This window comes from Chelon labrosus, assembly GCF_963514085.1.
Source record: "Chelon labrosus genome assembly, chromosome: 4".
In the NCBI taxonomy this organism is placed as follows: domain Eukaryota; kingdom Metazoa; phylum Chordata; class Actinopteri; order Mugiliformes; family Mugilidae; genus Chelon; species Chelon labrosus.
Genome location: NC_140340.1, coordinates 18,957,365 through 18,974,531, shown reverse-complemented (window position 1 = coordinate 18,974,531; position 17,167 = coordinate 18,957,365). Strand labels below are relative to the sequence as shown.

Here is a 17,167-nt window from a genome sequence, read left to right as displayed (position 1 = left end):
AAAACATATATAAGTCGCACTGGACTATAAGTCGCATTTTTGGGGGAAATTTATTTGATAAAATCGGAGACCAAGAACACATTTCATCTTGAAAGGCAAGTTATAGTACTAACAATAGAACAACGAGCTTCATAGGTGTCTGGTATGTTAACAGCTATTCAGATAACTATAGCATAAACAACATAACATAACAAGTTTACCAAACTCTCGATCTCACTCCAAATCACTAAATCCATTGAATTCTTCATCCTCTGTGTCACTTCTAAGCAACTCCGCGAACTCCGGAGGTAGACGGCGCACCGCCGCTATTACGCAGGAGTAAAAGAAGTAGCAGATGCTGGCACACAAGCCTAGAGTGCCCTCTCACGGCTGTCAGTGTGAAAATAACGAACACGTGAAATTATATATTTTAATATATAAGTCGCACCTGAGTATAAGTCGCAGGGCCAGCCAAACCGTGAAAAAAAGTGCGACTTATAGTCCGAAAAATACGGTACTAGGAACTATCTAGAAAAATGTTGTTTGTAGTCTCTCCTCTTTCTTACAGTTATGTGGCAACAGTAAGTGATTTATCTGACACTTCCCTATTGACCAGAAAAATAGAAAACCTATAGGAAGCTAATTGTCATCTTAATATAATATTTCCAGGCTATAAACGAGGTCAGAACATATAGGAAAGACATGACGCACTTTAAAAACTACATTAAAATTTTCTCTTGAAAAGTAGTTTTTCATTTGTGTAAAAAAAACAAATAAAAAAATGAATTAACCGAAGCCTTCTCCCATCTTATGCAATTATTAAAAGAAACTACAATTCAGTGTTTTTCCTCCTTAACCGATCCAGTTCCAGTTCTGAGCACCACTCCGTCCTTGTGCTTTCTCAGGTTTGCAGACACCTTGGAGCAGGCGGACGACATGGCCATCGACATTCCCCACATCTGGCTGTACCTGGCCGAGCTGCTCAGCCCTGTGCTGAAGGAGGGGGGCTTCTCTATGAGAGAGCTCTTTAGGTACGTAGATGAGTGCTGCTGTTTCAGTGGTATCAGACTTGGTCGCTGACTTCTTCTACATCTTTTGTCCTCTTTCCCGTAAAGAGAAATAACGAACTTTCATGGTTATTTGTATAAATGCATATTTGGCGTGAGGAAAGAAATGGTCACGCTTTAATTTCATGTCGTCTCTGTTTGTTCGCAGTGAATTAAGCAAACCTTTGCTTCCTGTGGGAAGAGCTGGGATCTTAATTTCAGAGATACTGCACATACTATGCAAACAAATGGTGAGCAACACAGATCTTATGTTAAAGTGTGAATCCTAGTCAAATCTGCATAGCTCGTTCTCATCTCTTTTATCATATCTACGCATGTGCTCTTTACCTGTGCCTCCAAAAGTGGCTTACCTCTCCTGTTGATGTGTGATCTTATCTCTTCTTGTTTCCACAGAGCCATAGGACTGTGGGTTCTTTGTGGAGGGAATCTGGCCTCAACTGGACCGACGTTCTACCAGAAGGAGAAGATGTCCAGGCTTTCATCTCACAGCATGTGAGTGACAATTTAACATATTCTGTATTATATGAAAAGTCTCATAATTTCTCGGTTCCATGTTTTTTTCCTTTTATATCAATGCCCTCTCGCCCTCTCATCTCGACACCAACAGAAACTCCAGTTTGTCCAGTTGGACAGCTCCAGTCCCGAGGCGACTCTGTCTGGAAGGATCTTGCCTCCAGAGGAGCTGAGCCGGCAGCTGGAGAAACTCCTCCTGGAGGACATGGCCAGTGACGAGCAGATCTTTGACTGGGTAGAGGTATGAAAAGGGGGCATTTCTCAGAAGGGACCAGTCTGCGAGCGAGTGCCTGAGAGCGAGCAGAGAGAGCAGTCTGTCCTTTTATGATTTGTTATTTATTATTTGACATTAAAGTGTGGCATAAGAACAGCCATCATGTGTTTGTTTTTCTGTTCTCCTGGTTCTCACAATCACACCTGGAAGCTATGACTTCAGTCTTAGGGTGTTGGGTCTTTCTCGAGGGCGGCTCATTGTTTCCTTTACACACTCTCATATTTACCAGGTGTTTTAATGGGGAAATGATGTTTGTTTGCTGTTTGGATAAAACTTTAGGTTTAATATATATATTTAAGAATTAGACCCTTAAATCAGCTCATATTGATTTACTGGAGATGATGTTGGCTGTTAAGTGACGAATCGTCTGAGCTCAATTAGAAACAAACCGTCTTACTTAGAATGTCTTTTACAAATTAAAACGAAACACACAAATCTAAGGGATCTATATTAAGATTTTAGTTTAAGCTATGTGTTTTTAAATAAAATATTATCAAATTCTATAGACTGCCAGATAAATCGTAAATCCAGTATTTGTCAGGTGATTGATTTGGCTCAGAATGTAGAAACGATTGACTTTCTGTCTGGTTGTCATTCTAACCAGAATCCAGCCTGACTGTTTACATGGGCACTAAATAAAATGATCTGATGAGACACGTGTGTTTGCGTGCCTCGAATCAACAACAATCAGGATGCGACTCTTTTGACGTGTGCAATATTTTTTTCCTCGTCTTTTTTTGACGATGCGTAATTCATTCGAAATAAAAAGCTCAAACGAGACGGACCAGTGTCACTCCCATGTTTCTGTCCCTCCTGGAAATTCGTCACGTCACCAGATGTTTACACAGGATAGGGAAAACGTAATCAGGAAGAGAAAGGGTCGGTGTTTACAACGTTATCAGGAGCAAATACATTCCTGTTCAAATGATGAGGTTTACTCCCACCCCTTTATCTGACTCCTTCCAATAACGCCAGTCTGGTGGTTACATTAGACTGATCTATTATCCTGATTATTAGTGGAATATTAGTGCCCATGTAAATGGAGCCACTGAGCCCCAGTTACTCCTGATTGTCACACTGAGCCACAATCTTGCATGGGAAGTCGGTGCCATTAGTTAGAGTTGGAGCTAGGTGGAAAATGAGTGAGTGAATGAATGATCTTGCAGAGCACTTAGGGTAAAAGCACTACTTGACTCAAACACTTCGCAAAAAAAAAAAAAAAGCACAGATAAGCAGATCTGTCCTGGACACGTAGCTGTTAAGTGACACAGTGGATAACGGTGTAATATAAGGCGTTGTGGCACCGTGCTCCACTTCCACACACACTTTAATAGTTTCCTTCATCACGGCTAAGCTGAGCCACATGAGACTGACATAGTTTCCTCCTCCTCTGTGCTCCACTTCCCAGGCAAACCTAGATGAATCTCAGATGAGCTCGTCTCCCTTCCTGAGGGCTTTGATGACAGCTGTGTGTAAGGCCGCAGTGAAAGGTAAGCACTCCACCACCTGCAGGAGGCTCTTCTCCGTTCTGCTAAAAGTCGCACCGCTGATTGCAATATTTACTCTCTGCCAAACCCTGAGCGGAGGTTCCTCGCCGTGCTCTCACTCTGCCTCCTGCTTTACTGCGCAGATGAAAACACCAGCTGTCGAGTGGACACGGCCATCATCCAGAAGAGATTGCCTGTATTACTCAAGTACCTTAACTCAGACACTGAGCGACAGCTGCAAGCACTTTATGCACTTCAGGCGCTGATCGTTGCCCTCGATCAGCCTCCAAGTAAGTGCTGCGTCATACTTTAGTCTCCTGAGGAGACTTAGAGATGTATTTTTCCTTTTTTCAATTTCTCATCAGAGAGCTTATAGTGGTTACTAACAATGCTCAAGTGTTTTAATACTATATTTAGCTCGATTAATGTAGAGAGTACATCACGAACCAGCCACAACATTAAAACCACAGACCAGAGAAATAAAAAAAAAAAACATCGACCATCTTGAAACAGTACAATGTACTACTGGGAATGTTTTGGACCTGGCATTCATGTGGCCGTTACTTAGACATGTACCACCCACCCCATAGCAATGACACTCCTTGATGGCAGCAGCCATCCCGAGTAGGATGCATCCTGCAGGTACACACACAAAAACAGTTTAGGAACAACTTAAAAAAACATGAAGAACAGCACAAGGTGTTGACCTGGCCTCCAAATTCACTAGATCCCAAACTGATCAAGTATCTGTGGGATGATCCACAGAGGCCCCTCCCCTCAACCCATAGGACCCAAAGACTCCCACTAAGAACATTCTGTTGCCAGACACCACAGGACACCCTCAGAAGACCCATGTCCATTCTCTGATGAGTCACAACTGTTTCAGAGGCACAAGGGAGACCTACACAATGATCGGTGGATTTAGCAAGATTAATGTAGAGAATATAATCTCACCAGAGAGAGATTTTAGTAGCTGGGCTGAAGATCTCCTTTGAGAACTTTTAAGAAATATTTTCTAATTGAAGTTGAAATGCAAAGTTATCATTGGACAGTTGGCAGCGGAGTCTCAGTCTCTGATAACAGCATCATTTAATCTCTTTCACCTTTTCAGTCAAACTGTAGTTCAGTTCTTTAGGAGTAAGTCATTTAATCTACCCACAGAAGGTACTGTAGACATGATAGATGACAGTGCTGACTGTTATTGATTACTCGTTCTTGGTAAGCTACTGCAGTGATCTTTATATATTTACCGATTTTTGAAAGCAGTGGAGAAGGTAAAATACAGCGTTAGGCAAGAGGAACATATTTTTCCGCCCTTTTCAGACATAAAATGAGTTCTCACTGATCCATCTTATCCGCTAAAATGATTTCTGTCATTTGCACAAGTGGATTTTATGTTCAGATTCTTTACAGTAATATTAGCATGATATTTGGCACATGGTGCACAAGTTTGAGAGATGGAATTGTGTATTTATTTAAATTTGGGACACTGAGTGAATCTACTAATTTAGGGATAAAAAAACACTTCTTATTATAATCACTTATCGCATCATAGTCTAATGTGTTGAACATATATTGGCAAAGGTTTTACATAGTGAGTCCATTGAAAATAAATGGAATTCGTATTCAGACGTGAGACCAGAATATTAAACTTGAGTCATGTTCATGCAGAAGCTGTAGCGCTATACTTTTGATATGCAGAGTGCTGAGTTTCTTTTGTCAGTCACAGAGAAGCTTGTACAATTTATAATTTGACACCTGCACATATTTCAGCCTACAGTTCTCCATTTTGTGTGATTCATGTGAGAAGGCGGCAAGTTTGTAACGGCCGTTTTCTCCCTCTCCCTCTGTCTTCCAGACCTTCTCCGGATGTTCTTTGACTGTCTGTATGACGAGGACGTCATCTCGGAGGACGCTTTCTACAAGTGGGAGACGAGCAAAGACCCCGCCGAGCAGCAGGGCAAGGGCGTGGCCCTGAAGTCGGTGACGGCCTTCTTCACCTGGCTGCGGGAGGCGGAGGAGGAGTCGGAAGATAATTGACGAGGGGGACTCGGCGACAGAGTAGAACTGCCTCCTTACAGCAGAACACACTTTCAAAATGGGTGCGCGGGCAGGACGACATGTTTACGGCTGGAATTTTTTTCTGCGGTACGGTTCTGAAACATGCCGCCATTTTGAGTTTGGATTCCAACGGCAGAAGCACTAAATACCTGTATAATACATAGAAAATATTTTTGTTTTAAATTTTAACTTACTTTTTTTTTTGTTACTTTTTAAAAGAGACTTAAAAGATGCATAGGTTCTGGACTCCTTAATTTATTATTTTTTTAAGGACTGCAAATATGAAAGTTATTTAACATTTGCAGATGCTCACAGTGAGACCATGACAGCAGAAAAATAACAATATAATTAATTATAATAACAAAATAATAATTGTGAAATAAATAGGTTCCCTGGATTTCACACTGTTTAAAACAGGGTAAAGCAAAATTATTTTGGGATGAAGGGAGACGCAGAGATTTAAAAAAAAAAAAAAAAAAAACAACAACAACAAAAAAAGGAAAGAATACACAGGAACTATAAACACTGTCGGAGATCGAAGGTTATTTTGTAATAACCAGGAAGAGTTTCCCTCAGCCTTGGCTTGCCCTGCGTTGATATGTACATACGCCTCATGAGAGGTGACACGTATGCATTCAAGACGCAAGTCGGACGAACAAACTGGATTCATTCAGATGCAAAAATGCAACTTCAAAAAGCAAATGGCCAGGGTCGCTGAACATGAGATGCTTGTAATACATAAGACCTACAGAGCAGATTAAAGCTTGTAAATACATTAAAGACAAAAAAGGTATTTAAAAAAAAAAAAAAAAAAAAAGTGATTCTCGTGTTTTCTTCTTTTAATTGTTGCCGGATTCTTTGTTTCTGCTTCGTTTGCTTAGCGTTTGTGTCTGATGAACTGAGGGGTGTTTTCAGTTTTTCTGAGTGTGGGAGCAAGAGTATTTGTTTGGCTTGACCTGAAGGAGCAGCTGGATCAGTGGAAGTCCCTGAAGCATCTCGCCATCAATTAACCCACAAGCTGTGGTTGGTTTTGAAATCATTGCAACACTTCTTCTTCTGATGACCACACATGTCTTGAATATATTTATTCATCTTTTCAGCTGTGGTCGCCCCAAATCTAAGATACTCATTGTGAACATGGACCCAAGTTTAAGTGATGTAAGTCAGTTAATTAACTGGAAACTACACTGGTAACCAGTTTAATCTTATTTCAGCAATAACACCAAATTTCATTTGATCCAAAAGTTATCTACTTTCTGAACTGTAGATTGGATAAAAACTATTTTCAATTTGTAGACTAAACAAATGATGAGCAAACTCATCTGTCGTTGAAATAATTGAAAGTCAGATTTAAAGCAAATGGGTCAGGTAACGATGCAGTATCAGAAATCTAGCCCTCCGTCAGTATTAGAATCTTTTTTTCTAGCTCGGCTTCATTAATATTTGTTTGTTCACAGTTTTCCATGAAGGGTTTCATTCATGTTTCTTGGTCTGCTGAATAAAAATATACAACTTCTCTGATAATACTAAAAGTTGAATAAATATCTACTGCTTTAATGTGCAGTAAACATGCAGCAGATCTCCATTTTAACCAAGAAACACTTTTTCTACATTTTTTGTAGTCTTTATTCGGATAGTTATGATGATGTATTTTGTTTTTGTTTCCTTTGTTTTGTGTTTATGTTTGTTTTTACTGAGCTGCCATGACAGTTTTCTTGGTTGTTACTTGATGATTTTAGGTAACTATAATATGTTTTTTCTATTTCGGACTGCCATGAAAGTACTTACTTTCATATATATATAATTTATTAATTCGTTTATTTGTTTTATTTTGACAACAAGTCATTTTTCTTTCTTATTCTTCATATTAGTTTTATGTAGTTGTGTTGATTAGGAGGGGGGAGGGGGGCCGCGGCCACGGTGACGGTGACGGTGGGAACCCTTTGACGTGCCTGTGTGACGCAGCACGTTACCAACTGTCCAAACGGGGCGGGGCTCGTAAACAGAGAAATCGAAATAAAGGATCGTGCAGAAATTTCCCCCAAAATATTTCACTGTTTCCCGTCAACTCAAAGGTAAGTGCGACTCGCAGCTCGATGAGCCGTTTGCTAAACACGCAGATGCACGGTCGCGATGCTGGAAAATAATTAAAAGCGATTGTCCGGTGTTTTATTTTTGCTCCATGCAACTGAAATGAATTTTGTCTGCCTTGTGCGACGCCATTACTGTGTGTAAACCAACAGACAAAATGGCGAAATTGCAGAAAATTTTCCTGCAGTTCGTCCTCTGGCTCGTGCGAACGTGAGCGAAATGTGTGTGCAAAGGTTGGAGGTTAAAGCGGACAGCGCTGAAACGCGAGCTGCGCCTTTTCTGCTGTTTGAGGAGAATAATGGGCCTCAATGAATGAAGTGGGTTTGGCAGCAGCGCCTCTTCCAACCGCGCACATAACCCTCATAACGGGCCCCGGCGCGGCGGCGCTGCGCTAACGAGCTCTCCCGGTGTCCAGGTCAAAATCCCGTGTGATGCCGATTCGCCGAGCAGCAGCGACTCCGACCCAGGAGAAGGCCCCCTCCGCTGCAGCAGAGAAAGGTGAGGCCGGGGTTGGCAATCACCTGAACCGGAGACCCTTGAACGCACCATCATCACTGGCATGTTTTCAACCCAGTCACATAGTTTTCACTCTTCTCTCAACACAGGACATTTACACTGCACTGTTGTTGTCAATACCCCCAGATCCCCAAGTAATTCCTGTCATTGTTATAGTTGTGCATCTAAATAATTAACATATTTTCATGTACTGATTTTTACATGAGATTCAGATTTAGGCCCTTGGCTATAAAATAAGTTTAAGAACAACTGCTTTGCAATATCATCAATAAATAAAGGCAAAAATGCCACACAAATAAAAAGTTTATTACGCATCTTCATTTTCTTTCAACGACTTCTCAGAGCCCGAAGCATCCTCAGAGGAGTCGCCCTCTGCAGACGAGGAGCCGGCTGCGTCCTCCGCCGCCACGGCCGAGAATGAGACCCCGGGCGAGACGGCGGAGCCCACGGAGAACGGAGAGAAGGCCGACGAAGTCTCCACGGCGGAGAAGGAAGGAGCAGCGCCCGAGAAGAAAGAGTGAGTTCAGCCACAGAGAGTGAGAGGGAGGGAGTCTGCAAGTGTAAACGCTGCGATATTTCACTCTGATGAGAGCACTTTTATCTGTTTCTATGATCCTTACCTCTGCTGGATAACAGCCGGCTGCTCCTCTCACAGAGGGAGGGGGACAGCGTTGCATTTCTGTCACCGCCACATTCATCCTCCTGTACCATAGTGTTAGAAGACAGGTGTGCCCGTCCCTGTCCCCATGCACATTGGAGGAGACCGGGAGGAGAGGACGCTGGCGTCGGGACAGTCTGATGATTGGTTGACGCCTTAGTCCGTATTTTAAAACTCAGAGAAAGAGCAGCAGCTTCTGTTTGTATCCATAAAACTAAACCCTCAGTTTAGCCGTAGGTGATTATAGTTGAACATTAACAAAACTGAAAATTACTTTTTTTTTTTTTGGTCCTCCTCCCTTTCTTCTCCCAGACCACTACAGAGCAAACATTCACCTCGCTGTACATAGATCACTTGCATTTCAATTCAGTGAGAGTCAAAGCACCATGGTGGTCGTTAAGACAGATGTTCTGAAACTTAATTTTGTCTTTCCCATCGGTGACAAATGGACAAAGTGACAAATGCAAGGACTGCGCGGCTGGACAGTGCGCAACACACTGCTATGTTCTCCTACTAAGGTGAGGATGCGATATAGATAAAGGGTGGCAACGATCACAGTGAAATATCGCTCCCGAAACGGTCTGCCCGCTTCACTGAACATGTGTCTCGCTCCTTTTCTGGCGACAGGTTGAAGGACGGCTACAAGTACGAGAAGAGCAAAGTCAAGAAGGTGAAGCGGACGATCCCCGCGTGGGCGAGCGTCGCGGCGAGCAAAAAGGTTCCCGTCACAAACTTTGCAGGCACTTTGAACAAAGTGGACCACATCCTCATCGAGGCTATCACGGTGCGTGCAGACTTTGTGGAGCCTTCCGTCGACACTCAAGACTCCTAATAGTTTTTATTTAGTCCGTTTTTAACGTCATGTCCGTTTCTATTTCTGCAGTCATGTAACGACAGGTCTGGGGTCTCGTACAAGTCTGTCCTAAAATATATAGTGAAAAAATACCCGGGGATGGACCTCGACAAGAAGAAGTTTCTCATCAAGAAAGCGATGAAGAAACATCTGGAGAAGGGCACCATCAAACAGGTGAAGAACATCACGGTTATGTAGCGATATTAATGCATTAAGAGTTGTTTTATGGAATAAAACTCCATCAAAATGTGTAGAAACCTGGTGAATATGTCCGGTCTGCTTACTCCTGTTTATCTTTTGTCCCTGGCTCAGCTGAAGGGTAAAGGCCTCTCAGGAACCTTCAGCATTGGGAAGCAGACTCCCCTCACTAAGGTAAACTTCCTGGTGTCTCGTTGGTTGCCAGGCAACAGCAAATAGTTGATTTCCTACATCAGCTTTTGTACGCATTAAACAAACCAGATGTAACGGATGTTGATTAGATGTGCTAGGGTTTTGTAACTGCTTTACGGAGCCATGCTAGCAGTTTCCACCTGTGTCCGGCCTCCGTGCTCGGCTAAGCTAAGCTAAGGCTCGTATTGTTTTTTAAATGGATAAACAGAGAAGTCGGGAGTAGGGCTGGGTTTAAAAAAAAAATAAATAAATAATTGATTTTCAGATTCTAATTGCTTCATTTGAAAGATCCATTATCGATTAATAAAATCCGTGCCATTTCCTGCATCATCTTGTCAGAAATCGTGCTGCAGCCTTGCTAGACTGGTTTTGCATGACAACGCTCGTGAGATAAGTCCAGTGTGAGAGTCTTGAGAGCACCACCAGGCCAGAAAAGCTGATTGGTTTTAAAAATGACAACAGTATAAGCCATATGCAAGATTGTAACTATAATTAGCTAAATATTGTGGGAATAACACAAATCTCTTAAATCAGTGACAGTTTTTTAAAGTTGTTTTGAAAAATCTCAACTCAGGAAATCGGTATCGATGTCTATCCTTAGTCATGAGTAATGTTTTAACCCTGTTTGGACTGCGGTGTCTCTTCACCGAGACATTCAAGCTGGCACCTCAGTCAAGGGTTATATTCTGGACCAGATTCAGTTGGAGATGACAGCACAACATATCCCATGTGTGTTGAAGATGTAGCCTGTTTCCCTGTGAGACTGGAGTGCGTTTGGCTGTAACCGTCACGTCTGTAATCTGTGTTTCAGAAAGCTGCTCAGAAGCAGGAGTCTCTTGGAGATGCTCTTCCTCTCATCATCACTCGGCTCTGTGAGCCCAAAGAGGCCTCGTACAACCTGATCAAGAAATACCTGGAGCAGCACTTCCCCAGCCTTAACATCGAAAACAGGTGCGGAACGTTACCTTTCAAGTCTGCAGGCATCCGTGGCTGCAAAGAATAACCACCCCAGTCACAGATGCTTAATGTTTTCCTTGTAAAAGAAGATAAATCTTCAATCTAAGTGAAAACAGTGTTGAGAGTGCTCACTGAAGTAAATCTCTATAATATGAACAGGTTCATTTGTTGGTTATAGTGATGATTCTTTTGTTCTGGTTTGGTCTTAGGCCAGATGTCCTGAAGACAGCCCTGCTGAAGGCAGTGGAGAGAGGACAGCTGGAACAAATCACTGGGAAAGGAGCCAGAGGGACTTTCCAGGTAAACCGAACTGAAAAACTGACTTTTACTAGTTTTTGTCCCAAAAGGAGGAAAACATGTCAAAGATGCTGTAGATGGGAACTGACTCGCTCCAACGAATGTATTCTTACATGTTTCCATCCAACTATCACAGCTGAAGCGTACCGGCAACAAGGTCCTGCTGAAGGGCGGCACCTTGGAGGACGCCATCACAGCCGCCATCACAGCCATGAACGAACCCAAAACCTGCAGCACCACCACCCTGCGCAAACATCTACTAGACGCTAACAAAGACAGAAAGGAATACCAGTTAGGTGAGACATCGCACAGGTGTTCATGACTGTATGTATGACAGTGAACGCATCACCATTCTTAATGATTACGGTCAGCTTACGGTTCAGTTCAAGTGCCAGTTTAAAAAGTACAGTAATTTTAGAAATACTCACTATCGGCGTTGCTGCTGCTTTTGTGATCATGTGATACTTAAAATGAGGAAGTAACGCTCTGTCAATCACAGATGAGCTGACAACAGGGCCATCAGTCGCCACTGAAGAGCTCCTCTTCTAAAAGCTACAGTGATTCACTGCTGCCAGTTAGGTTTGTCTTAAAACCTGCAGACCGCCCTGTCCAGCTTTGGTGTACACTGGATTTTGATCAACCTCTAAGTTGTTAAAATTCCTGTTGCAGTTCACTGATAGGACTACAAATATGAGACTCCGTTAAAGACATGAGACTAGAGTTATACTGATGGAAAGGAAAGAGGCAACCATTCTGTAAGCCTTAAAGACATGTTGGATCTTAAAGGGATAGTTTGGTTTCTTTGGAGTGTGCTTGTATGAGGCTCTTTATCATACTTAATATATTAATAAAAGTACCTGCACAGAAGTTAAGTGATGAACTGCTTTGGGAAGGCTCCTAAAACAAGGCCCACATAAAATGTGTATGTATGTAAATATATATACAATAATGTTATTGTTTTACCGTGCTGTCAGACAGCCTTTTCCATCATTATATCAGTCTATACTCTATCAAAGCCACCGGACTCCATTGACAAAAACAGGAAATTTTACCATGTAGAAGCACATTTAGCACCTTCAATCCCTAAATAGTTACCGCCACGTTTGGGTGGAGCGTCACTTTAAGGACTTGTTTTGTTTTTTCGTTGCATGAAAGTTAAAAGCAATGCACAGTGAGCTTTGGGTAAAGTGGTTTGTGCATTCAAAGTCCTGTCGCTTTACTTTAGTGGCCAACCTGAGGAGGACCCTGACAAAATGTAAAGTACTCGGATGGATGGAGCAGATCACTGGTCACGGCTTCACAGGGACCTACCAGCTCTCGTTCCCCTTCTACCCAAGGTATTTCAGCCACACACAGGTTTAAAAGCAGGAATTACACAGCTCTTATATTTGTCTTTAAATGTCTTGACATTTTTTCCTTTTTTCTCTCCAGTCCTACTGTTTTATACCCAGACAAATTTAAAGAGCTACTGAAGGAAAAAGCTGCACCTGCAACCAAGCGCAGGAGGATGTCTGACTCTTTGGATGAGGAAGACGAGGAAGAGTCTGAAGAAGAGGAAGAGTCTGAGGATGAAGCTCCCTCCCGTAACAGGTACGTGTAAAAGTAAAAGTTCCTATTTGATTTTTAGTTATCATTCTCAAATTTTCCAGTCAGCGGTCAGAATATTATTTTAAATGATAATGACACCAGTCGCAAAACATTTAAAAAAGTTAGAGAGAAAAACACATTGACGGGCTAGACTGTAAGATTTAATAGGTACAGGGAGACTATGGAAACTCTACATAGATAGGTGCTTTTTGACCAAAGGAACTCATATAGTTCTTTGCTTTGGAGTAAATACCCACATATTTTGTTTCCGCACTGCAGGAACTTCTCTTAGTTCTTAGACCTCTGTTGTGGGTGTCTTCTTATTCCTACTTCAGGTTAAGTACGTTTCCTGGGAACAAGAGGAATCATAGGTGTGTGTATAGTGACAAGCCAAACACGTGAATCCAGCGGCACCAGCAACTTGTATATGTTGGTAAAACTGTTTGCTGTTTCTTACTGTAGCCGTATAAACTGGAACAAACAACAGAGAAATGGAGCGACATGTTTTTATTGAGGCTATTTGTGATGTCGTGCAGAACGTTGTTGTACCAGCTGCCAGCGGTCTGTTGCGTCACTTCACCTATCGTTCCTGTTGGTTGGGGGGGGGAATTAAAGTAGTAGTAAGTATGTAGCTCTCTGGGAGCTCCATGGTGAGTGATTATGCCCAAGATTAATTTGTTTCTTCCACAGATCCCACCATGTTTTTATCGTAAAAAGGACAAACCAAACACGGTTTCACTTTCTTGGGTGTTGGTTCTCATACATGCTTGGAAAGGCGTTCACTTTGTGGTGACCTGCTGCCTCACCACTAGATGGCGTTAAATCCTACTAACTGGTCCTTTAATGTTATTAACTATCGCCAAACGTCTGGATTCAAGATTCGTAAAATAAATTTGTTGATTCTCTAAATTTTCATGACCTACAGAAGAATCGAAAAGATGTTTCTCTCTCGCCTTAAAATAAGCAGTATAGATACTGCTGTATTTGCTGTGTGTCGAGTCTTTTGGCAGCAGACAGTGCAGCGACACAGTGATGCAGCCAGTGAGGACACTCACAGATCTGTTGAGGTTTTTTTTTTTGGATGGATATAAATGATCCTCTCATCTGCATGTAATTATAATTATGCCCCTTCTACATGTGTAATTGCTGTCTGTTCAAATTACTCTTAGGAAATTAAAGAGGCCTCCACCCAAGGTTCGTCGTCCTCCTCCATCCAAGAAATCGCGGAGTGCAAGTCAGTCAAAAGCTAAAGGCAGAGGACGTGCGCTTCCAAAGAAGTCTCCAGCCAAGAAAGCGTCGTCTCCAGTCAAGAAAGCGTCGTCTCCAGTCAAGAAAGCGTCGTCACCAGCCAAGAAAGCGTCGTCTCCAGCCAAGAGAGTGGGAAGGAAACCGTCGGTCACCAAGAAGGAGTCTGCATCACCAACTAAAGCCACACCTGTCAAGAGAGGCGCTCCTGCAAAAAAGCCCAAAACACCAGCTGTTAAAAAGCTAAACAAACGGGGGTCCAGGCGACCTTTGTCCAGAGAGTCGTCACCCGAGGAGGCTGTAGTGACAAAGGAGACGGCGAGGAGCGGGTCCAAGCGATCCAAGTCTGAAGAGTCATCCCCTGAGGGACCTGCAGTTAAAAGGCAGGCGACCAAAGGTGGGTCCAGACGGCCCGAGCCAGAGGAGTCCTCCCCTGAAGTCAAAAAAGGGGCGAAGAGTAGGAAGCCGGTCGGCCGGAAGTCCAAGAGAGGGAGACGCTGAACACAGGAGCACCTTCCACAAACTGGGCTGCTGTGAATTAGCAGCAGTCTGCCACTTTGTTCCAGTTCTCTTTCTCTTTTTATCATTTTCTCCCTTTTTAATGGGGCGATAGTTTTTTTTTTTTTGTTTGTTTTTTTGTTTTTTATTTCTATTGTAGAATAAGTACGTTATCCTACCTGTTAAGTTAACTGTACTTTTAGAGCTTCTTTTTTTAATCATCATGCATAGAGAAGCTCGGTTAGTGTTGCCGTTAAAAGCTGCTCTGGAAAGCATAGCAAGATCCAACATACTGTAACTAGAGCCATGTAGTGACTTCTGTTTTTATAGGTTCCTCATCCCCTCTAGGTGCTGGCAGCACACATTCCTAATCTCAAGTGAAGTGAGATATCAGTGTTTCAGAGGGGTGAAGTGAATGTCCGTTTGTAGCTTAAAATGTGAGTTGAAAACATTAGTTACTAAAACACAGACTTAAAGACTGTTGTCCCATATCCCAGGATAAAACCACAACATTTTGGCCATGCAGCACTGCATCTAAATTTGAATCCTTATCACATTTATCCTTTTTACCATATTAATGATTATTAACACTAATTTAAATTTGTTTATTTATAATAATAATTATTATAAAAAAAAAAATTGGTATGATTAGGCCTGCAGGTGCCAAGATGAGGACTTACCAGAGGACGAGTCACTATGTTAGTATTCAAGTCAGTCAGAAAAGCTGTCTTTTGATACATGTGTGTAAACGAGCATATACACAGATCGATAACTGCTCCCCAGATGTAATCCAGTCCCAAACTGTAAGAAGTGTGTGTTGTGAATAAGAAAAAGGAGGAAAATAGCTCATACATACCCTGCATGCATGTATACCTTGTGTTGTTAAGCTTTTTTTCCCAAGTCATTAATAAAATGGCTATATTTGTAAACTGCATTTTTTTTTAATATATACATATATATTTGACATAGAGTGAAAAAGTTGAACATATCGTACACATTTCTCAGATTTCAGGATATGCGACAGCTTTTAACTACCTTCAGTCTTTAATTAAGGAAATTCACATTGATTCACCACGAGAAAATGTAGCGTCTGTCTAAACCTAAGCAGAATATTTCCACATACAGACCCTTCATGTGAACATTGTGGTCTCAGCCTGTCACTGTTTAGGTCATATGTTCAGGAGCTGTTTGAGGATTTCTGATTAGTGGAGAAATATTTTCAAAAAATTGGCACAGACTCACTAATATAGATCTGTAGATTCTAGGAGTTCCAGACACGGTGTCATGTGTTAACTTGAAGACTAATCTTACTCAACTGGAAACGGAAAACCGCACCAACACGCTCAAACACGGTAAACAAGGGGACGTGAATGTCTGAAATTACGAAAGAATATGTACCATCATAGTCAAACTTAACAATCAGAGCCTTCAATTTGTGTTTGACGAGAACAAAATCTTCATAAGCGGTCTGCTCTCTGGTCTGTGTTAATGTATTATTTTGCAGTCTTTGTGAGAAAATAATTAACTTTGACAGAAACCAGGAGGATGTTTGTACTTTGAAGCATCAAAGAGACACGAGCATGTCAGTCATTTTATAAGCCTTATTTTTTGAAGGCAGGATTATCTTAAACTTAGATATTATATATTTATTTAATTTTTGCTTGTATCATTAAATTCATTAAATAAACTGTAATAGCTGAAGCTATAGTACACTGTCTGCCTGCTTATCGGTCCAGTACATGTACTTAAGTATGGTTACCTCCGTCTTAAACACATGTCAGAGGGAAGTAATGCACTGACTAAATTCAGTTACTTCTTTGGGGAGACCGAGGGCGGTTTTTACATTTTCCTTCATAACTTGGAGACTAATTGAAATGCACTAGCCATCTCTTGGTATAAGACTATAAGAAAGGTATATGTGTACTGTAATAAGTAATGCAAATTATATGTTTTCAACACAGGCAATAAGGGCAATACTATAATATTACATTTAATGCAGTAAGTCAGAGGGAGGCAATTGTAAGATAAGTGTATCTCAAGATTAAATTAATCACATCACTGCTGTATCCACTGTATCCGCTGTATTGTGTGCATTCAAAGCAAAGGAGTGCTTCTATTTTTCCAAATGTATCCATTACTCTAGTTGTAGCAGGATTACAGTTAGCTTAGTTTATGCATTAATGAGCTTAAATGACAATGATTTCATGTGAAGATAAAAGACAGAGGCAGTAGTAGTAGTAGGGAGTGGCAAAAGGTAGGTGGGGAAAGATTTTGGTTTAAAAATTCTCCTTTTATTGTATTTTGTGCAATTGAAGTGTGAGAAAAACAAAGATGGCGATATAATCTGCATCCCACGTGGTCTTATTTGAAGCCTCCACCTTAAATAATCATCGATTTTCACAATGCTATAGAGAACTCGTAAGTACATAAAACGGAATTGCTGACTGAATAGAACCACAATAAAGGGAAGGGTTAGGGGGTTAGATGAAAGCTTTAAATGTCTAGCAGTATCTGCACCTGCACAAACCTGCAGAACGTATAACAGATTTGAGAGAACTTAGCAACTTTTCTGTCCACAGGGAGCCTGATCTCACCTGCTATATGTGAATGTGGAGTTTAACATGAATCATTGTTTGTACAGCTCAACTTGAACCCACTGAGTTAGTATTCTACAATAAATTATTTCATTTACAA

General features: G+C 41.6%; 2 protein-coding genes across 5 annotated transcripts in view; both read left to right on the top strand.

Annotated features, from left to right (window-relative positions):
* eif4g3a (eukaryotic translation initiation factor 4 gamma, 3a) overlaps positions 1-6,818 on the top strand; it is a 49,281-nt gene extending 42,463 nt beyond the window's left edge. For both annotated transcript variants that reach the window (XM_084543002.1, XM_084543001.1), the window contains exons 28-34: positions 885-1,010; positions 1,195-1,276; positions 1,440-1,538; positions 1,654-1,800; positions 3,242-3,323; positions 3,464-3,610; positions 5,179-6,818. In XM_084543002.1, coding sequence (XP_084399128.1) covers positions 885-1,010; positions 1,195-1,276; positions 1,440-1,538; positions 1,654-1,800; positions 3,242-3,323; positions 3,464-3,610; positions 5,179-5,360 — 865 coding nt within the window. In that variant the 3' untranslated portion in view covers positions 5,361-6,818. The remainder of the gene's footprint in view (positions 1-884; positions 1,011-1,194; positions 1,277-1,439; positions 1,539-1,653; positions 1,801-3,241; positions 3,324-3,463; positions 3,611-5,178) is intronic.
* Positions 6,819-7,372: 554 nt separating this feature from the next.
* On the top strand, positions 7,373-15,402 carry hp1bp3 (heterochromatin protein 1, binding protein 3). 3 transcript variants are annotated; one of them, XM_084542442.1, is made up of 13 exons: positions 7,373-7,456; positions 7,888-7,970; positions 8,331-8,505; positions 9,102-9,164; positions 9,274-9,430; positions 9,530-9,673; positions 9,812-9,871; positions 10,701-10,840; positions 11,056-11,146; positions 11,280-11,439; positions 12,369-12,480; positions 12,575-12,733; positions 13,900-15,402. In XM_084542442.1, exons 2-13 carry the CDS (start codon positions 7,904-7,906, stop codon positions 14,474-14,476), a joined length of 1,905 nt encoding a protein of 634 aa, XP_084398568.1. In that variant the 5' UTR covers positions 7,373-7,456; positions 7,888-7,903; the 3' UTR covers positions 14,477-15,402. The 3 variants fall into 3 exon arrangements, with proteins under 3 accessions (XP_084398568.1, XP_084398570.1, XP_084398569.1); XM_084542444.1 differs by lacking the exon at positions 9,102-9,164; XM_084542443.1 differs by lacking the exon at positions 7,373-7,456 and having other exon boundaries at positions 7,520-7,970.
* Positions 15,403-17,167: the final 1,765 nt, after the last annotated feature.